The sequence below is a fragment of the Pongo abelii genome, chromosome 9, assembly GCF_028885655.2.
Source record: "Pongo abelii isolate AG06213 chromosome 9, NHGRI_mPonAbe1-v2.0_pri, whole genome shotgun sequence".
Taxonomy (NCBI): Eukaryota; Metazoa; Chordata; class Mammalia; order Primates; family Hominidae; genus Pongo; species Pongo abelii.
Genome location: NC_071994.2, coordinates 121,427,679 through 121,448,063, shown reverse-complemented (window position 1 = coordinate 121,448,063; position 20,385 = coordinate 121,427,679). Strand labels below are relative to the sequence as shown.

The 20,385-nt window shown below is 42.9% G+C and overlaps 1 protein-coding gene across 9 annotated transcripts in view; it reads left to right on the top strand.

Moving 5' to 3' along the window:
• JAML (junction adhesion molecule like) overlaps positions 1-20,385 on the top strand; it is a 35,427-nt gene that overhangs the window by 3,165 nt on the left and 11,877 nt on the right. For 5 of the 9 annotated variants that reach the window (XM_024255181.2, XM_054525173.2, XM_054525172.1 and 2 more), the window contains exons 2-5: positions 11,298-11,360; positions 13,621-13,775; positions 15,474-15,699; positions 20,187-20,296. In XM_024255181.2, coding sequence (XP_024110949.1) covers positions 11,318-11,360; positions 13,621-13,775; positions 15,474-15,699; positions 20,187-20,296 — 534 coding nt within the window. In that variant the 5' untranslated portion in view covers positions 11,298-11,317. Of the gene's footprint in view, positions 1-9,834; positions 10,107-11,297; positions 11,361-13,620; positions 13,776-15,473; positions 15,700-20,186; positions 20,297-20,385 lie in introns of all 9 variants that reach the window. The other 4 variants (XM_054525175.2, XM_054525174.1, XM_054525178.1 and 1 more) reach the window with 2 other exon arrangements.

Below are 20,385 nucleotides of genomic sequence, written 5' to 3'. Positions count from 1 at the left end.
TAATTACATACAACATTCCTTTTATAAATTTCTTTCATGAATTTTCTCTTGACTTACACCGGTCATGACTATCTATGATAGGCTTGGACTTTCTGACTTGTCCTAAACTTCCCTCTTTCTTAACAATCAGTCATTTTACTTTATGACAAGAATTTACCACACAAGATCCGTTCTTAAATAAAATTTCTTTCTTTATAACTCTCCTTATCAAAAATACCTCTTCACCTTTATAACTTTCTTCTTCTTTTTGTTTTTTTATTTTTATTTTTATTTTTTTGAGACAGGGTCTCATTCTACCGCCCAGGCTGGAGTGCAGTGGTGCGATCTCGACTCACTGTAACCTCTGCTTCCCGAGTTCAAGTGATTCTTGTGCCTCAGCCTCCCAAGTAGCTGGGACTACAGGCACATGCCACTATGCCTGGCTAATGTTTGTATTTTTAGTAGAGATGGGGTTTCACCCTATTGGCCAGGCTGGTCTTGAACTCCTGACCTCAAGTGATCCACCACCTTGGCCTCCCAAAGTGCTAAGATTACAGGCACAAGCCACCGCACCTGGCCTTCACCTTTATAACCTTCTTTATGTCTCTCTTATTTCCTCATTCCTTTTACCTTGTCTTATAGATAACCTTTTTTTTTTTTTTTTTTTGAGATGGAGTCTCACTCAATCATCCAGGCTGGAGTGCAGTGGCACAATCTTGGCTCACTACAGTCCCCACCTCGTGGGTTCAAGTGATTCTCCTGCCTCAGCCTCCCAAGTAGCTGGGACTACAGGTGTTTGCCACCATACCCAGCTAATTTTTGTATTTTTTTAGTAGAGACAGGGCTTTGCCATGTTGGCTGGGCTGATCTTGAAGTCCTGACCACAAGTGATCTGCATGCCTTGACCTTCCAAAGTGCTGGGATTACAGGTGTGAGTTACCACATCTGGCCTATATGTAACCTTTAAGTACCTTTGAATTAGACAAAAAATATTTTCCTTTTGTTAGGAAGTTAAGGCTTATACTGCATGTTGCTGTGCGAGTTCTGTGAAGGGGCCACATATGAGGAGGTTATCCCCTCTCAAGAGATTGCTAGGTTAAATTTCTTGCTAGGGTGTGTCTGTGTAAGTGTGGGCTATTTTTAAACCCCTGAAATAGGACTATCTAGGTTGAAGCTATTGGTTAAAGATTTAGATAGTTTTCCTGGGAGAAACAGGGGTATTAGAGGGAAAGATAAATTCACAAGTTGGGTAAACATTAAGCAGGCACCCATTTTGGAAAGGACATTTTTGCCCCAAAGGGGTGTGGGGTATTTGGATATTACCAGGGACTGGTGGGAGATTGGTAATTGGTCCCTTAAATAATATAAAGGGGTATGGATTTTTTGGAGGGAGGGGTGCCACTTGCTCTCATTACCCAACAGGATTTGGAGGAGAGTTGCTCCGAGAAGATTAGTATAGAGTCACTAAAAGTCATTTATGTAGCCAAAATGATAACTCCAAAATTTCTAAAAGGCAAAAATCTTTACTTGCTGATAGAGGGGAGAGTCAACTTTACAAGCAGTTCGCAATAAAGACAGCATGACGCCCACCGAATCTGTCTCCTCTCTCCTCCTTTTTCTGTTGTTTATTAAAAGGTAAACAAAACTCTCTCACTATTTTAAAATCTTATGCAAAATTCTTGTTTATGAGAGAAAGCAAAATTTCACCTTTGCATTAGTATATTATTAATGTTAAATCCAATTCTTAATAAAACGTTACAAACTAATCTATACAATCATAGTTAGTCTGACCATAAGGTAAAATGTCCACAAACCTCTCATAATTCTTTACAATTTTCTGTTAAACAGATAAATTCTCTAGAAAACCATTATTCAGGCACATGGGCCCAGATTCTGGCCCTACATCAGTGTGCTTTTATTTCAGTGTTCAACCTACGGAAAAACTAAGTAATCCCTTTTAAATCTTAGCCAACTTGCTTATACCCACAGAACTTTTCACAAGATTAACCCTTCACAAACCCTTTTCAACTTGCTTAAACCATCAGTTTTGTCCCATTACTCTTTTTTTTTTTTTTTTTTTTTTTTTTTTTTGAGACAGAGTCTCACTCTGTCACCTAGGCTGGCATGCAGTGGCACAATCTCGACTCACTGCAACCTCCACCTCCTGAGTTCAAGTGATTCTCCTGCCTCAGCCTCCCAAGTAGCTGGGATTACAGGTTCTCACCACCACAACTGATTAATTTTTGTATTTTTAGTAGAGACAGGGTTTTGCCATGCTGGCCAGGCTGGTCTCAAAGTCCTGACCTCAAGTGATCTGCCCATCTCAGCCTCCCAAAGTTCTGGGATTACAGGCGTAAGCCACCATGCCCAGTTGTCCCATTGCTCTTTTAGGTGAGGCCAATAGTTAAAACCCTCTGAGCTAGACAAAATTACATTCTCTTTAACAGAAACCATATTCACACGCCTTCTTATAACCTCCCACCAAAACACATTCTTTACTTACACTGTCTTTATTTTTTATGTTATTTACACTGTCTTTATTTTTTAAAATCATTTAGAGTCACGTGACCTAAAAGAGATTCAAGTTTCAATTTTTTCTGATAATATGTTTGATTTTAGTTTCTTTATTATTACTATTATTATTATTATTATTATTATACTTTAGATTTTACAGTACATGTGCGCAAAGTGCAGGTAAGTTACATATGTATACATGTGCCATGCTGGTGCACTGCACCCACTAACTTGTCATCTAGCATTAGGTATATCTCCCAGTGCTATCCCTCCCCGCTCCCCCCACCCCACAACAGTCCCTGAAGTGTGATGTTCCCCTTCCTGTGTCCATGTGTTCTTATTGTTCAATTCCCACCTATGAGTGAGAATATGCCGTGTTTGGTTTTTTGTTCTTGCAATAGTTTACTGAGAATGATGATTTCCAATTTCATCCATGTCCCTACAAAGGACATGAACTCATCATTTTTTATGGCTGCATAGTATTCCATGGTGTATATGTGCCACATTTTCTTAATCCATTCTATCATTGTTGGACATTTGGGTTGGTTCCAAGTCTTTGCTATTGTGAATAATGCGGCAATAAACATACGTGTGCATGTGTCTTTATAGCAGCATGATTTATAGTCCTTTGGGTATATACCCAGTAATGGGATGGCTGGGTCGAATGGAATTTCTAGTTCTAGATCCCTGAGGAATCGCCACACTGACTTCCACAAGGGTTGAACTAGTTTACAGTCCCACCAACAGTGTAAAAGGGTTCCTATTTCTCCACATCCTCTCCAGCACCTGTTGTTTCCTGACTTTTTAATGACTGCCATTCTAACTGGTGTGAGATGGTATCTCATTGTGGTTTTGATTTGCATTTCTCTGATGGCCAGTGATGGTGAGCATTTTTTCATGTGTTTTTTGGCTGCATAAATGTCTTCTTTTGAGAAGTGTCTGTTCATGTCCTTCGCCCACTTTTTGATGGGGTTGTTTGTTTTTCTCTTGTAAATTTGTTTGAGTTCATTGTAGATTCTGGATATTAGCCCTTTGTCAGATGAGTAGGTTGCGAAAATTTTCTCCCATTTTGTAGCCAATTAATTAGCGCTTTTTTATATAAATACTATACACACAACACATAAATACACAGACAGACAGAAATGGAGAATCAAGACAAAATTCCTTTGACTGAGAAGTTCTTAGAGGGAAAGCAGGGGCTTTTTGTTTATTTAGACAGAGTCTCGCTGTGTCACCAGGTTGGAAGGCAGTGGTGCGATCACAACTCGCTGCAGCCTCAACCTCCTGGGCTCAAGTGATCCTCCCACTTCAGCCTCCTGAGTAGCTAGGACTACAGGTGCCTGCCACTACACCCAGCTAATTTTTGTATTTTTTTTTTTTTTTTGTACAGATGGGATTTTGCCAAGTTGCTCAGGCTGGTCTCAAACTCCTGGGCTCAAGCGCTCTGTCCACCTCGGCCTCTCAAAGTGCTAGGATTATAGGCATGAGCCACTGTGCCTGGCCAGCAGGGGCTTTTAAAACAATATCTGTATACGTACAGCCCAAATATAATCTTTAATTAAGTTGATTTCTGACTATGGAGTTCTCAAAATAAAAATCCTCTAAAAATCTTTTATTACCAGATTTTAGCCAGGACAAATGGCCGATATTTCTGGTTTTTGAATCTTTACCTAAAGGTAACCTCCTATGTGACATTAATAAACCTTAAGTAAGGGGATAACTTAAACATGGACACACAAGGTCCATGTGTGTCTGGAGACACAAGGTGTCTCCAAAGAGATGGTAAGCAATTTACAAGATCTAGAATTGCCCCAAAGGTAACTCAGAGAAAAGAAAATTTCAAGACAGGAAATTAGGAGCTGTCCATGGAGGGGAAAAGAATCAATAAATGATTAAACCACAAAAGACTCACTTTTGGAGCCAGGAATTGAACCCAGGGCACCACTGTGAGAGGGCAAACTTTAGCAGTTGAGCTACAGCAGGGGTCCCCAACCCCTGGGCAGTAGACTGGCACTGGTCCATGGCCTGTTAGGAACTGAACCGCTCAGCAGGAGGTAAGTGGCGGGTGGACAAGCAAGCATCACTGCCTGAGCTCTGCCTCCTTTCAGATCAGCGAGGGTATTAGATTCTCATGGGAGCATGAACCCTATTGTGAACTGCACATGCGAGGCATCTAGCTTTCATGCTTCTTATGAGAATCTAATGCCTGGTGATCTGAGGTGGAACAGTTTCATCCCCAAGTCATCACCCATCCTCCCTGGTCTGTGGAAAAATTTTCTTCCATGAAACAGGTCCCTGGTGCCAAAAAGATTGGGGACCAGTTACCTATAGTGCAAGGTGACTGCTGTTGTTTTTTTCTGGGAGGAGTTTAGAGCATTTGCAAGCTTGCAAAGGATTTTAACTTCTCAAGAGAACTTTCTAGGACTAGCCATGTTATTATTATGCATGCTTCTTTTAATTTAGCCTTTTCCTTTTAATGGTGTACTCAGTTCCAATAGTGACTGTATCTAAAAGCCTGTTAAACTCCAGATAGTGATTTTCCAGATTTTTACCATATAAGCAAAAGGTATTTCTAGAAAGGGGTAGAGGAGGCATCTCTATGACAGGCAGCTCTTGAACTCAAGGGGAAATTGATAATTTTACTTGCCACCTCCAGAGTCATCCTTGGCTTTGTTTTGTTGTGATTTGGAATTCAGCCGGAGCAGAGAGCCCACTTCAGTTTAAGGCCATCAGGGGCTATAATTCTGTCCTCAGGGCCTTTCAGCCCTCAGGACAGTCCCATTTTCAGCATCTGAGCTTGTGGCAGAGGGTACAAGCTGTGCGGGGCTTTTCTCTATGTATCCCATTGGGGCAGTTTGCCTTCCAGTGGCCTGGCCATCTGCACTAAGGGCACTTACCTGGAGGAGTGTCCTTAGGGCAACCTGGAGGGAGCTGAGGGCTTCTAAATCAGCCAACAATTGAGCCTGCATTTTGTCCCTGCATTTTTCTTTCTCCTTAGCCCTGTGGTCCTCATTCTGCTCTTGGTTATAAAAGACCGAGGAGACTAAGTGGAGGATTTTTTTTGCATAGGGACCACGCTGTATTACACAAGAAAGGTAGGTGTTTCTTTTCGAGAGTCTGAGGGTTAAATTTGTCTCAATGTTTTAGGATGCAATGAAGAGGTGAGTCTGAAGGAGCAGATGGGATTTGTCCCATGGTGGGACTGGAAAATGATGAGCCAACCTCTGGGGGCTAATGTCTGCTGGGGACACAAACTGCTTTCTCTTGGGGCTTCTCGCTGAGGAGAAGCGTTCCACTCACATCCACTGACGGACTTGGGTGCACTTTCTAAAGGGCATCCGAGCTATCAGACTTCTTGGCACTGGGGACTTGCCCCGGATGATCGGTTCAGGTATGAGGAGAGGAGAGGGGAATGGGGAGACTCACTGCTCTGAGGCTGCTTGAGCTCACCTAGTTTGGGAACATCCAGAGTAGGAGGTCTGCCTGTCTTCATGCGGAGAATTTAGAGTGAGAAAGAGGGAGGTCTGAGTTCCCCAAACCATGTGTGCCAGTTGTGACACACGGAGGGACTTTTGACCAGAAAAGGTAGGAGAGGGTTTTCCTCTCTCCCAGGCAAGGCAGACAAAACTCTTCAGCCCCTGGCCTTCAGGCCACACCAGGAAGTGGCCCTGGCCAGTTGTCATAAGTTGCCAGAGGGATACTAGAGTGTGTTTCAGTTGAAAACTGAAAAGGAAAGCAAACTCTGATTGGGTGGTGACTTCTCACCAGGACCTTCTGGTCCACAGGGAGCAACCCTGGCCAGGACCTTCAATTGTCTCCAAACTTGGATGCTGTTCACTGAGATAGTGGAGTTGGAGCAGAGGCAAGGGAGAGAGTAAGGGAGAGGTCCCCAAGCAATCCCCTTGTGGATCATCAAAATGTTGCGGGTAGTGACTAGCTAGGGCCGATGTCACCGGCAGCAAATGTATTTACCAAGACAGTCATAGGAAAGAAAGGCAGATTTATTAGAGAAGGTATGAAAACATGTTGTAAGGTTGTAATGGGCAGCCCAACAGAGAAGGCGCTGTCTGCAAAGAGGCAGGGGCTGAAGGGAAGTTTTATAGGGTCGTGCTGGAGGGGGCTACCTGTGAAAGAGGTCATTGTGCCCATAGAAGTCATTATGCCCTCAGGTTGTTAGATTAGCTATGTCTCAGAACAGTTGTTCATTGTTCTTCCTCACCTGGGCCCTCCTCCAGCTGGGGCCCCCTCCTCATTGTTGCTTACTTATCAGGACTACACACATACTATTCTCCATAGTGGCTGTACTAGTTTGCATTCCTACCAACAATGTATAAGAGTCCCCTTTTCTCTGCATCCTCATCAGCATTTGTTATTTTTTTGTCTTTTTGATAATAACCACCCTAACTGGTATGAGATGATAACTCATTGTGGGTTTGATTTGCATTTCCATGATTACTGATATTGAGAATTTTTTTTCATATATGTGTTGGCCATTTGTATGTCTTCTTTTGAGAAATGTCTGCTCAGACCATTTGCCCATTTTTAACCCCCCTACACTATTAGTAATAGAAAAGAAGATCCTGATAGTTATAACCCCCTAGAAGGACAGAAGGTATTTGCCAGAATTTATATTGTGAAAGAACCATGAGCTCAGGTCAAAATGTTTGGCCAACAGATGAGATAACTTACTATGGAGAATTATCCCCAAACATCTGCTGAGGAGATAAATCAGTATCTGGAAAGAGAAGGAAGCAGGGTAGAAGTTGCGAATGTCAATGGTGTCTATTATCAAGGTGCTTAAGGTGCTTCTGAATGCTTTTGCTGGATATTTTTTAAAACTGAAATTCATTTTATTCATCTACATACGAAATCAGAATTTTGTTATTCAGCTAAATATGTATATATAAAATTCAGAATTTGTGTGTGTTGGTGAATATATAGATAGTAATTTGCAAATATCTGTCAACTCACTAGGAAATTCAAACTTAAATAGTGTTCTTGGTAAATGTCCAAGGTGTTACAAATTCATTTGACAAGTAGTTACTGAGGATGTCCCTGTACCTCACACCATGCTGGCACTGGAAGTGCGGTGGCTCATGGGCATGGCTTTTGGCTTCATGGAGCTTATAGTCTTGGGGGTGGAGGTAGACAGCAGGGTCTTAATCAAATGAGCACACAAATAAATAGATAATTAGACACAGTGGCCCATGCCCTAAAGGAAAGGTAGAGGTACTATTAAGGCATGTGGCTGCCGGGCACAGCGGCTCACGCCTGTAGTCCCAGCACTTTGGTAGGCTGAAGTGGGTGGATCACCTGAGGTGGGGAGTTTGAGACCAGCCTGGCCAACATGGTGAAACCCTGTCTCTACTAAAAGTACAAAATTAGCCAGGCGTAGTGGCGCAGGCCTGTAATCCCAGCTACTCAGGAGGCTGAGGCAGGAGAATCACTTGAACCTGGGAGGTGGAGGTTGCAGTGAGCCAAGATCTCGCTACTGCACTCCAGCCTGGGCAACAGTGACTGGGAGGCGGAGGTTGCGGTGAGCTGAGATCATGCCATTGCACTCCAGCCTAGGCAATAAGACTGAAACTCCATCTCAAAATAAAAAAAAGACATGTGGCTTGGGGACCTGTCCTGGGATGAGGTTGACGAGAGGTTTCCCAAGGAAATGATATTTAACTTGAGATGTGAGTGAGGAGTAGGTGTTAACTGGGTGAAGGCCTGAGCAAGGTGGATTGGAAGATCATTCAGTCAGGAGGCGCAGGTTAATCTTGTTTTGACAAATAAAGTTCAGAAAAGCTTTGCTCTAAAATATTGATTACTTTCTCAACTGTGGAGGAAGAGCATAGTGTGGCAAAGACACAGGCTCAGATCCAGGATGCCTGGGTTTGAATCCTCGCTCTGCCACTTGCTCTGTGTTCTTAGGCAAGTCACATTGTCATTCTCTGTCTCATTTCCTCATCTGTACAACCTCATGGGGTTGTTGTGAGGATTAAATGAGTTAATGTGTAAAGCACCCAGGGCCTGGCATTGACCTTCTCTGCTTTATTACATATCAACTACTGATTTCTAGTGTGCTGCTCTATTAAGAAAAAGGTCTGATCTTTTAATATTGAAAACAAGGCCCAGTGATTTTCCCAAAGATCAAAGAGTTGGTTAAAGGAAGATCTGAGCCCAGAAGAGCATTTAAAAAAACTCTTAGTAATTTTGCTGCTAAAATCATTGCTTCCCTCTTCACTGAGTTCTAGTGGTGCATTTGAGTACGTAGGACTGACAATGAGCGTCTTCTATTCATGATACTCATGTTTCTTAGAATTTGTTTGAAGATGGTTTGGGTGTGGCTCTGAGTTACTCGGGTTTAGTGCCGAGGTTCAGAATCTTTTTAGAGTTGCTGGCTTCCTCTTAGAATAGAGTGGAGTGGGGACTGCTGCAAGATGCCTTTAAGTTGATTTCAACTTAATGGTCACATTGTCAGCTATGAGCACTTATCCAGTATATGCCAGGCATTTTACCAGTGCTGCAGCACGGTAACAGACACACGTATAAATAAGGCACGTATGGTGCTGCCTTTTAGAGTCTGCAGACTTGAGTTGGTGGCAGACATATAAATTAGTCATTACTCCTCCATGCGGTTGGTGAGCTGCAGGGGGAATGTCCCACTGCTAAGTGCTGTTTTCTGGGCAGAGGAGGGAGCACAACCAACTCTCTGGGGAAGGCAACAGATGTCCCAGATGTGATGAACTAATGTTAGGACATACCATAAAGGAAGCCCCTTATGACCTTCATGCATGTATGTATGGGGCAAGGTGGGTGGCATGGAGCAGGAATGGGATTTTGGTTATGTTGAGAGAGGTCTGTGTTTTCATTAGAGGTTCTTTTGTTTAGGGGAATCTATGTGACTCCTGGTATATCTGGCTCAGTGTAATTATTATCCACATTGTTACAACAAGGTTCAAAAATGGAAACTTAAGTTTCCTGTTCATTCTGATTCATCACTTGCCATTCTTAGAAAGGTAGAAACTCAGAACCTAAAATCTCCCCTAAAGCTACAAACTCTGTTTCTGACTCTTATCTATATAAAGAATCTTCCATGGTAATACTTCCTATTTTCAAAGCACTGTTATCTATGTTATCCTATTAGATCCTTTCATTATCAATCCCTTTTAAAGGCAAGGAAACAGGTTCAGCAAGATCAGCTGACTTCTCTGTGTAAGTGGGACCTAAGGTAGGAACCTCCTTGAATAGCTTGACTCTGATTTTTCAGGTAGAGGATTTTGTTGATTGGAAAATACGATTAAGGAATGTCTTAAGTAATCAATTTTTTTTTTTTTTTTTTTGAGACAGTCTCGCTCTGTCGCTCAGGCTGGAGTGCAGTGGCGTGATCTCGGCTCACCGCAAGCTCCGCCTACCAGGTTCACGCCATTCTCCTGTCTCAGCCTCCCATAGCTGGGATTACAGGTGCCTGCCACCATGCCCGGCTAATTTTTTGTATTTTTAGTAGAGATGGGGTTTCACTATGTTAGCCAGGATGGTCTCGATCTCCTGACCTCACGATCCGCCCGCCTCGGCCTCCCAAAGTGCTGGGATTACAGGTGTGAGCCACCACGCCCGGCCAGGTAATCAATTTTTATTAATTAAAATGGCTACCATATGTGCCAGATGTCCCAGCAGAGCTGGGTGGGGTACCTTGCTGTTAATGCAAAAAACATATCTTTCCTCTTAGCAGATTCTGAGGTGGAATCTCCCCAGCGGCAGGGTGGCCAGGGGTAAAGACCACGGCTGAGGCCAGGCGTAGTAGTAGGTGGGAACTCAAGACTGGTTGCACTGTAACTCCTGAGAGTCAAGGTTCTTCTGTTTAGCTAAGAAAATTTGGGGGTGTTTGGTAGAACAGTGAATCCTTTTCCAGGGGCTGGTGAATGCAATGAAATGAATACTACAGAGAAAACATGCATATTAAACACATACTTTTGTCCAATGCACAGCCCAATTCTCATTCTAGCCACACTGCCCTGCTTTAAAAAGTTAAAAAAAAATAAGGTAAAAAGTTCACCATGGGCCAGGTGCAGTGGCCCATGCCTGTAATCCCGACACTTTGAGAGGCTAGGGTGGAGGATCACTGGAGCCCAGGAGTTTGAGACCAGCTTGGGCAACACAGTGAGACCTCCCTACTACTTAAAAAAAAAATTAGCAAGTGTGGTGTAGCGTGCCTGTAGTCTCAGCTACTCAGGAGGCTGAGACAGGAAGGTTGCTTGAGCCCTGGAGTTCACGTCACTGCACTCCAGTCTGGGCAACAGAGTGAGACTCTGTTCCCTCCTGCCACCTCTTCCTCCCAAAAAAGTAGTAATTCTAATTTAGGTGGAGAGATGGGGAAAAATTTCAGGCTGGATATCCTATAATTTTTTGTTTGTGTGAAACACACAGGTAGTGGAAAGTCTAGGGTTGTCATCTCAAGGGCATCCTGCAATCATTTGCTTTTTTTCTCTTGAAAAGCAGCTTTCATCTGAACTTCCCTTATGGCCAATCTAAAGCAGCCCCCAAGTGACTTCAAACACTGCTCTGTTTTGTTTCATCATAGCACTTATTGACATCTGGTATTTTCTTATTCATTCATTCATTTGCTTCTTTTTTCCCCACCTCCCGCTACACACAAACTGCAAATGACCTGGGACCTCGTCTGTTTTTCTTGTTCAATGCTGCACACCAGTGTCTCAAACACAGGCTGCTCCATATGGTCCTTCACTATTGGTTTTTTAAATTAATGAGCTTCTCTTGACATGATTTTCTGATTTTTGTTCTTTTATCTTAAGATTTGAAAGTTGAGAGCAGCATGTTTTGCCCACTGAAACTCATCCTGCTGCCAGTGTTACTGGGTAAGTAGAAGCTAAGGGACTGCGTGGGGTATTGATTTCTCCTAAGTTCTGTGCATTATTAAAAGCCAATTTTATATACTTTTGATTCCCTTGGGTTTGTTGAAGATGGAAACCGTAATGTGGAACTTCACAGTTTTGTTGAAGCAGCTGTTTTTGAAGCCAGCTAGCTTATGGTTTCTTGGGAAGCTGAATCTTCCTGTTTCCATTAGAAACAGAATGCATTTGGGTCCTAAAGGGTGTTCTGGGACCCTCTTACGTGACAAAGGGAAAGTTTCTCTGTGGCATTCCTGCACTTTAAATTGTTATCTTTAAAACCACAGTTCGCCTTGAATCAGGAACTGAAATTACCAGAGAGAGACCCAGAGCTGTTTTTCATACTATGGCCACGCCAGCCTTCTTGTGGTTCCTCAAATGCACTGAGCTCTTTCCCGATTTATGGTGGTTTCCTTTGCCTGGAACCTTCCTCCCAACACTTCACCCTAGCAAGCCCGCCTGATGCTTCCTTACCCTTCAGGTTTCCCATTATGCTCCACTTCCTTCTGAGGAGCCTGACCTGGCCATCTCCTCAGATCAGATTGGTCTCCTGTTTATGCTTCCCCTAAGTGCTGAGCTTCTTGTTGCTCATCTCCACTGGTTTCTAGGTTTTCATCCTTTTCCCCCATGCCTTTTTCTTTATCCCATGGATGTAGTTCTGGAAGGAGAAGAAATTAATCAGGTGCTTTGCTCTCACAGCCTTTTCTTTTTCTCTTTATTATTATTTTTTGAACTTTGGACAGTGATTTAAACCCTGACTCAGCAAAGTATACAACAGGGTTGCCTTTGCTCCTATTCCAGGCAATACAGAGTGTGTACAAATATGCACACATGCACGCGCACCAAAATGGTGTTCATTAGATAATTTTTCTCAAAGAAGCAGGGTTATAATGATCTCAAAAGGTATTTAGACATTTTCCCAGAGGTCTGTGGAGCAGCCTGCAGGTTTTTGCCCTCTGATCCAGAGAGCTACCAGTCCAACCCCTGTGTGTGGTGACTTGGTGGCACTGGGGGTTTTGTAGTTTTTTGTGGAGAGGTTTTCCTTTCTTGCAGAAAATCTCATCTTCTTCAGCTGTTTTTCTACCAAGATTGCCCTTCAAACATCAATTTCTCTTTGCTTTGGTTGCTGTTGTTGCTTCCTAGCAGTCCTTCATTTAATTCTACACACAGTGTTCTTAATATTAAATTCGCTTATTACACTTTCAATCACACATGGAGCAGCTCAATTCTTCCTTACAGGAAAATTCCAAATATTTGTTGGAGCTAATTTTGATTTCTTTCAAAATAATTCCCTCTGAAGGGTTTAGAGTTGATGTTTTCTTTTGTGTCCTCCCTGCTGTGTAAGCCTGCTGTTGGGGCAGGAAGTGAACTCTCTTCTCTCAGGGAAACAGCTTGGATGAAAAGATTGGCACATTTTCTGTTCATTCCTATCACTTGGCTCTTCTCTGATATGAACTGGGCAGCATCTAAATGTATCTTTCTTGATTTTGTTGTCTCTTTGCATAGAGCATATCTTGTGAAAACAGAAATATCCATGTAATGGTTTTTTCTTGTAGTGATCGCTTGAAATTGCTTGAGCAACATAGAGATAATGGGCAGGGGCTCCTGTGTGAAGCACCTAGAGGCTGGAAAGCTGATGGCAAAGCTGGAGGGGTGAGGCAGGGAGAGGACAAACACAATGGAAATGCAGGAGGAAAGCTGTGCTCTGTGGTGGCCTAATTACAAGGACCTGCCCTACAGCCAGAATCAGCCAGCAAATGCTTTTGTAAAGGAACTAACAGAAAGGGAAATGAGGAAGTAAACAAAAGGTCCCTTTTCAGAGAGGGAACCAGTGGGAGACTTAAGAGCAAGGAACATCCCATTTCCTCGTTATGGTAAGTGGAGGTGAGTTTCTAAATTCATGATCAGAAAGGAGAGACTTCTGGGTTTTCCCTTATTTCTTTAGAAAGGTTGGGAGGAAGAATTCCAGAAAAGTGTAAGGGACTAGATAGGAGGAGGGAGCCACATAGCATTTATTGTAGTATGAAGATTGCAGAACCCTTCTGATGAGCCATATAGGTAACTAGAGGACAGGGATGCCATGCTGCCTTTGAACATGCCTCTGAGGACTTTGTTTATGTTGGATCATCCAGGGAGAGGGGTGTTTAGTACTCCATGATTGAAATTGATTTTTGTTGTTGAGAGTATTTGTCTAAATGATGTGTCCTCTTGCCTTTGACTTCTATAGATTATTCCTTGGGCCTGAATGACTTGAATGTTTCCCCCACTGAGCTAACAGTCCATGTGGGTGATTCGGCCCTGATGGGATGTGTTTTCCAGAGCACAGAAGACAAATGCATATTCAAGATAGACTGGATTCTGTCACCAGGAGAGCACGCCAAGGTAACACAGGGGAAACATCACTATGTAATGGAAGCCCCTGACTGCTGGTGTCAGGACAAAGTGGTGTTAAGAGTCAGGCATCAGGTGCCACCAGGAGGTGTTGCAAGAGCTGGGGCTTTGGAGATTATCAGAACTGGGCCTCATCCTAGCTCAGGAACTTGGCTATGTTATCAGCTGTTGCTCAGTAAGTTACTCAACCTTGCTGATCTTAGCTTCCTGAGCTGTGAAGAGGAAGGCAATTACAATAATGGTAATGCTTACCTTTCAAGTAGTTAAGGGGCTGATGGGAGACACAAACATGAAATGAGAGAATCCTTGTTCTTGCACATGAAATTCTTTTAGTTTCCTTCCTTTATCTCTACCCTTTGTTAAGTAGCAGAAGCGGGTGAGAGGGGTAAATTCCGAGGTTCTAGAAAGGAGAGCTCTGACCTAGGCATAAGAACTATACCACAATGATCTTTTTTGGGGTGGGGAGGAGGACAGATTCTTTCAGTGTTTCACTGCTCCATGTATGTGCTGGGGAATCATCTTTTTCTCCTTTGTGGCTGCTTAACGTGTTGGGATTAGCAGATGCAGCATGGCTGGGCGAGGTTCTTTCATGGAGCTCTTTGGAGTGAGGAACAGTGTATTAAGCCTCATCAGAGAATCTGTATAGATACTCGTATATCAGGATCATTTGTGAAAAACATCCCAAGTAGTTTGTTACTAACAATAAAGTCCCAATGTTTGCAAACAAAATATTGTTTTTGTAGCTCAGAGCACATTACCTGTTGTCCCTATAATGCTACTCTCACTCAAATTTTTATTGGCCTCTATTTTTATAAGAGGGATAAACCCATGGTGTAAGCAGAAATAAGAATTTCTGCTGGGTGCAGTAACTCATGCCTGTAATCCCAGCAATTTGGGAGGCTGAGGTGGGGGGATCACTCGAGCTCAAGAGTTCGAGACCAGCCTGGGCGACATGGCAAAACCTCATTTCTACAAAAAAACAAACACAAAAATTAGCTGGCTGCAGTGGCATGTACCTGTAGTCCCAGCTACTTGGAAGACTGAGGTGGGAGGATCACCTGAGCCTAGGAGGTGAAGGCTGCAGTGAGCTGTGATTGCACCACTGCACTCCAGCCTGGGTGACAGAGGAAAACAATACAAAACCAAAACCAAAAACAAAAGAATTCCCCAGGGCCCAGCCTGGAACCATTCCTTGTGGATGTCTCCTTTTGTGTTATGATACTGCTGCCGGGAGGAGGGTAGAAATGAGAAAAGTGGCAGCCAGCCGGCCATGCCTGGAATTCTTACGCCAACACCACCCACAGCACTAGTGAAAATAGATCATGCATTTGAATGCCATCTAATCTGGGGCCGTGGCAGAAAATAGGGTGAAAATGAGAGATAGTTTTCAAAAGTTGTAAGTTTAAAACCGTAGAGTGATCTTCAGAGTGGGTGCTATATTTTACCTTAAACTGTAAGAAATAAAATGTGGACTGCATTTCTCCATTTGTCTTTGTAGAAAGGGAGTCGCAGAGCTTGTGCAAGTTAGACTGTTGCCTGGCACATTATTTTTATTAACTGGGTACCAAATGCTTTTGGATCACGATCATGATGACAGCTCTGCTGCCCCCACATAACAGAGTCTTTGGGATCCAGGCTCCTCGGTCTGGCACCTCTTTTGATTTTCTCCAACACTGTTTTGCCCTTCAGGACGAATATGTGCTATACTATTACTCCAATCTCAGTGTGCCTATAGGGCGCTTCCAGAACCGCGTACACTTGATGGGGGACATCTTATGCAATGATGGCTCTCTCCTGCTCCAAGATGTGCAAGAGGCTGACCAGGGAACCTATACCTGTGAAATCCGCCTCAAAGGGGAGAGCCAGGTGTTCAAGAAGGCGGTGGTACTGCATGTGCTTCCAGAGGAGCCCAAAGGTACGCAAATGCTTACTTAAAGAGGGGCCAAGGGGCAAGAGACTTCATATGCAAGAGGCAAGGAAACATTATCTTGAGCAAATGCCAGCCTTTGGGCTAAGTACTTACCACAGAGTGAATCTTCGAAAAATGATCGTAATTATTTCAGTCAATAAAAATATAGTTATTTTATTAAATAAAATATTGATAATTATTGTATTAGTACTTTAAACACATTTCCTCCTCACAAAAGCCTTGTGAAGGATGTTTTGCTCATGTATGTGTCCAAATATGTTTTGGACACATATTTATTAAAGGGAATAACTAGTACTTGAACCCTGGCACCTCTGACAACAAAGTCCATGTTCTTTTTACTGTGCCCTAATACCTTTCATCAGTTATCCACATTGATGCTACATCTGTATTTTATAGGCACCCTATGTTAGGTGTTCTGGGGGATAGAAAAGAAATAAGCAGGCCAGGCTTAGTGGCTCATGCCTGTAATCCCAGCATTTTGGGAGGCTGAGGCAGAAGAATTGTCTGAGCCCAGGGGTTCAAGACTGCAATGAGCTATGATGGCACCACTGCATTCTAGGCTGGGTGACAGAGCAAGACTCTATCTAAAATAAAAAAAAAAGAAAAGAAAAGAAGAGAAAAAAAGAAAAAGACTGGGTATGATGGCTCATGCCTGTAATCCTAGCACTTTGGGAGCCCGAGGTGTGAGGATAACTTGAGGCCAGTTTGAGACTACCTTGGGCAATATGGTGAGACCCTATGTCTAAAAAAAAAAAAAAAAAAAATAGCTGGGCGTGATGGCACATGACTGTGGTGGTCTCAGGTACTGGGGAGACTGAGGTGAGAGGATCACTTAAGCCCAGGAGGTGGAGGCTGCAGTGAGCTGTGATCGCACCACTGCACTCCAGCCTGGGTGACAGGGCTGAGATCCTGTCTCTTAAAATAGAAAAAAGAAGAAAGGAGCAGATCTTTCTAACTCTTCTTTGCACTTTATTTTTCCATTTATAAGTGGAAGGAGTCAGTGGTTTTAAAATTTGTGCTCTGTAGAACCTTAAGCTCCAAAGAACATGAAGGGTAAGAGCGGGGCAGGGGGTTGGTAGCAGACATACCTGCTCAGATAGGACCCTAGGCTCCCACGTGCATTGCAACCAAAGTCCTTTTCCTTTTTCCTGTTGTATTCATTGGGCTGCCAGGTAAGATTTGGTTTGAATAAGGATTCTGCTGCTTGCAAGCAGTTTGAAAGGGAGAGTGTAAGCTGTGGTGGCCCGAGTTACTTAGAAAGTTTTTTTCGCCTCTTTGACTGGGTATTAGTTGAAAGGAATGCAGCTGAGACTGTAACCAAAGGAGGCATTATGCTTCCAGAAAAATCTCAAAAGTATTGCAAGCAACTGTAGAAGCTGTTGTATTGAGTTCTAAAGGAAATGGTGGAGAGATTCAACCAGTTAGCCCAAAAGCTGGAGATAAAATTCTTCCCCCAGAATCTAGAAAATGGAGGCACCAAAGCAGTTCTGGATGACAGGGATAATTTCTTACTTAGAAATGGTGGCATTCTTGGGAAGTATATATACCGAAATAAATCACTATTGAAAAAGCCTCATGTGAAGCCACTCATTCCACTGGAGTTCTGAAATCTTTCATTGTGTAAATAATTTCCATGTCTCTTTTTTATAATAAACTAATGATATCCAAACTAACGTCAGCTAGTGTCTCTAAAATTTAGTTTTGCTTATTGATATAAACACTTACAAATAAAAATACATAAATGAAAGTAAAAGTTTGCAAGCCACAGAACTAGATGCATTCTTTAAGAGTGTGGAATACAAGGAACAGTCTGTGACCCCAGGAGAGCTTGCAATGTAGTTAGGGAACTAGAATCTGGGGCCATTTCCCGCCTGCAGCTAGCTTAGGTCCTTAGCCTCCCAGCTTTATTAATGAACTCCTCTGATGCACCCTGCCTTCCTCTCTTATGACACTCATCACACCTATTCACTTGTGTTTTCCCTGCTTGCCTGGGCACAGCCCCTGACACAGAGTAAGCAATTAATAAGCATTTGTGGAACGAATGAAATTATTGAGTTAGCATCCCTTGCTTGAATCTGATTTCTAAAAAATGGAGTTGTAGGAAGTGGCCTCTGGCTCCTCTCCTAATTATCCTACTTTTTTTTCATTGTCATTTTTCTCTTAATTCCAAAGCTCTTGTTCTCCAGGAAGAAGAAGCAAATCAGATGCCTGTGCCCAAGGATTCTCTCTCTGGCTTTTTTTTTTTGAGGTGGGGTCTTGCTCTGTCACCCAGGCTCTGGAGTTGCAGTGGTATGATCATGGCTCACTGTAGCCGTGAACTCCTGGGCTCAAGTGATCCTTCTGCCTCAACCTCCCGAGTAGCTAGGTCCATAGGTGTGCATCACCATGCCCGGCTTTGTTTGTTTGTTTAAGTAGAGACGGGGTCTCCCTACGTTGCCCAGGCTGGTCTTAAACCAGCCTGGCTCAAGTGATCCTCCTGTCTCAGCCTCTCCAAATTGCTGGTATTACAAAGGATTCTCTTTTTGCTTCCTTTTTCTGCCTTTGGTCTCTAATGCCATGCCTGAACACTTGTCCATGCAAACATAGCCTTTTCCTGCTTAGAAGAGACACAGAGGGAACCACAAGGAGTCAATTTCAAGAGCTGAGGAATCCATGGAAACAGGCTAGGGCAATGTTAGAGATAGTCAGATATTCCCCCAGTGGCTAGTGGAGCAAGCTGTATTTTTTTTTCTTCCAGCTAGAATGGGAATAGATCCAACCCCTAACAATTTTGCCTAGTGGAACGTGCTCCAACTTGCTTTATGTAAGTTGCCTCCACCAACACGGCAACTCCATTTTTTGCAGTCATCTATAATTTTCTCTACAAAGTTTACCCTTCAGTTGACAGTCTCTCTATGATTCTACCACTTCAATTCTTTTTTTCATAGTTCTTAATTTAAATGCTATAGATGAAAATAATAATTAGTTTGATGTCCTCTACTTTTGCTCTAGAATCAGCCATCCTTCTACTTATGTGGGGTGCCACAGTAGAGTGAGTGAGAAAACTTGGGCTTTCCTTTCACTCAGGCCTGGGCTTAAATGTTGGCTTTACCTTTCCTGGCCATGTGGTGTTGGGCTCCTTTACTTTCCTTCTCTGTAAAACGGGAGATTAGTCATACAAACCTCAAAATACTGTAATGACTAACTGATCTACCGTGTATAGGGTGTCTAGCACATGGTGGTGCATTGAAAGGACTCAGAATGTTCAGTTGTTATTATTGCACTTTAAAAATAAAGTTTAATTCTTAATGTGCTGATAGATTTAAAGGGAGTTTGCTTCCTTACTGGTATTCTTTGGAGTAACTTTTTTATCGCTTTCAAAATAATTCCTTCCATAGATTTTAGAGTTCATAATATTTTCTTTTGCTTTCCTCCTATTGTGCATTTCTCCTGCTGGGCAGGAAGTTACTCTTCTCCCAGGGAAATAATTTGGATGAAAGGTGGCTTATGCACTCTGTTCCCTCGTGATCTTTGCTTAACAGTCTTTTGAAGGAACCCTGTGCACTTAAGACCTAGACTTGTGTGTTCCTTATACACTACCCTGCCTTTCATCGCTTAATCAACTTTGTGGCTGATGTGTATAGAGCATTACTTGAAAAATCGGAAATGTCTTTCTACTTCTTTTCTTTTTCACAGGCCACTTAAAATGACTTATGTAATAAACATATGGTGGGTCAGCTGCTTGTACAATAGGCAGAAGGAAGAGCCTAGGAGTTGGAAAGCCAGAAGCAGAGGAAGTGGGGAGGGTGGGGGCAGGAGAGAGCAGGATTAAAACAGAAAGAAAAGTCAAGGAGAAAGCTGTCTTTTGTCTTGGCTTAATTAGCAAGGAGTCCTGTGACTTGTACCAAGGCCAGAACTAGGTCCTAGAATAAAAGAAAAATAATAAAAGAAGTTGAAGAAAGTTACCCATGGTTCATTTTTTTAGTCGGGAGAGTCAGTGTGTTAAATATAAGAATGAGAGCTCTATAACTTTCCACTTCCTGTTTATGCTAAGCAGATGTTGGTGTCTAAGATGATGAACATAAAGTGGCGGCTTTGAGATTTCCCATACTTCCTTTAGTACAAACTTGATGTGAAATTAGAGTTCATGGGAGGAATTCTGGAAAAGGGGAAAGAGAAAGGAATTAAAGAGGACCAGAAAGTGTTTATGGTGGTATGGAGACAGCAGAAACCCTCAGGCTTGGTACATGTGCGCAGCTAGAGGGTATTCTCATCTTGGGGATGATGCTGTGCTGGTCTGAGGGAGGAGGCTCTGAGTACTTTGCCCACGTGGAATCATCTGGATCACCTACAGAGGGAATACGTACAGTGTTTGGTGGTGACAGCGATTTTTGCTGCTGAGGGTCTTTGGCTAAACATGATCTCTTCTAGAAATTCTTTGACTTCTATAGATTATAACTTGAGTCTGACTTGATTTACTGTTTTATCCTCAGAGCTCGTGGTCCGTGTGGGTGAATTGATTCAGATGGGATGTGTTTTCCAGAGCACAGAAGTGAAACACGTGACCAAGGTAGAATGGATATTTTCAGGACGGCGCGCAAAGGTAACAAGGAGGAAACATCACTCTGTTAGAGAAGGCTCTGGCTGATGGTGTCAGGACAGAGGTAGAATCAGGCACATGAGGAGGTGTTG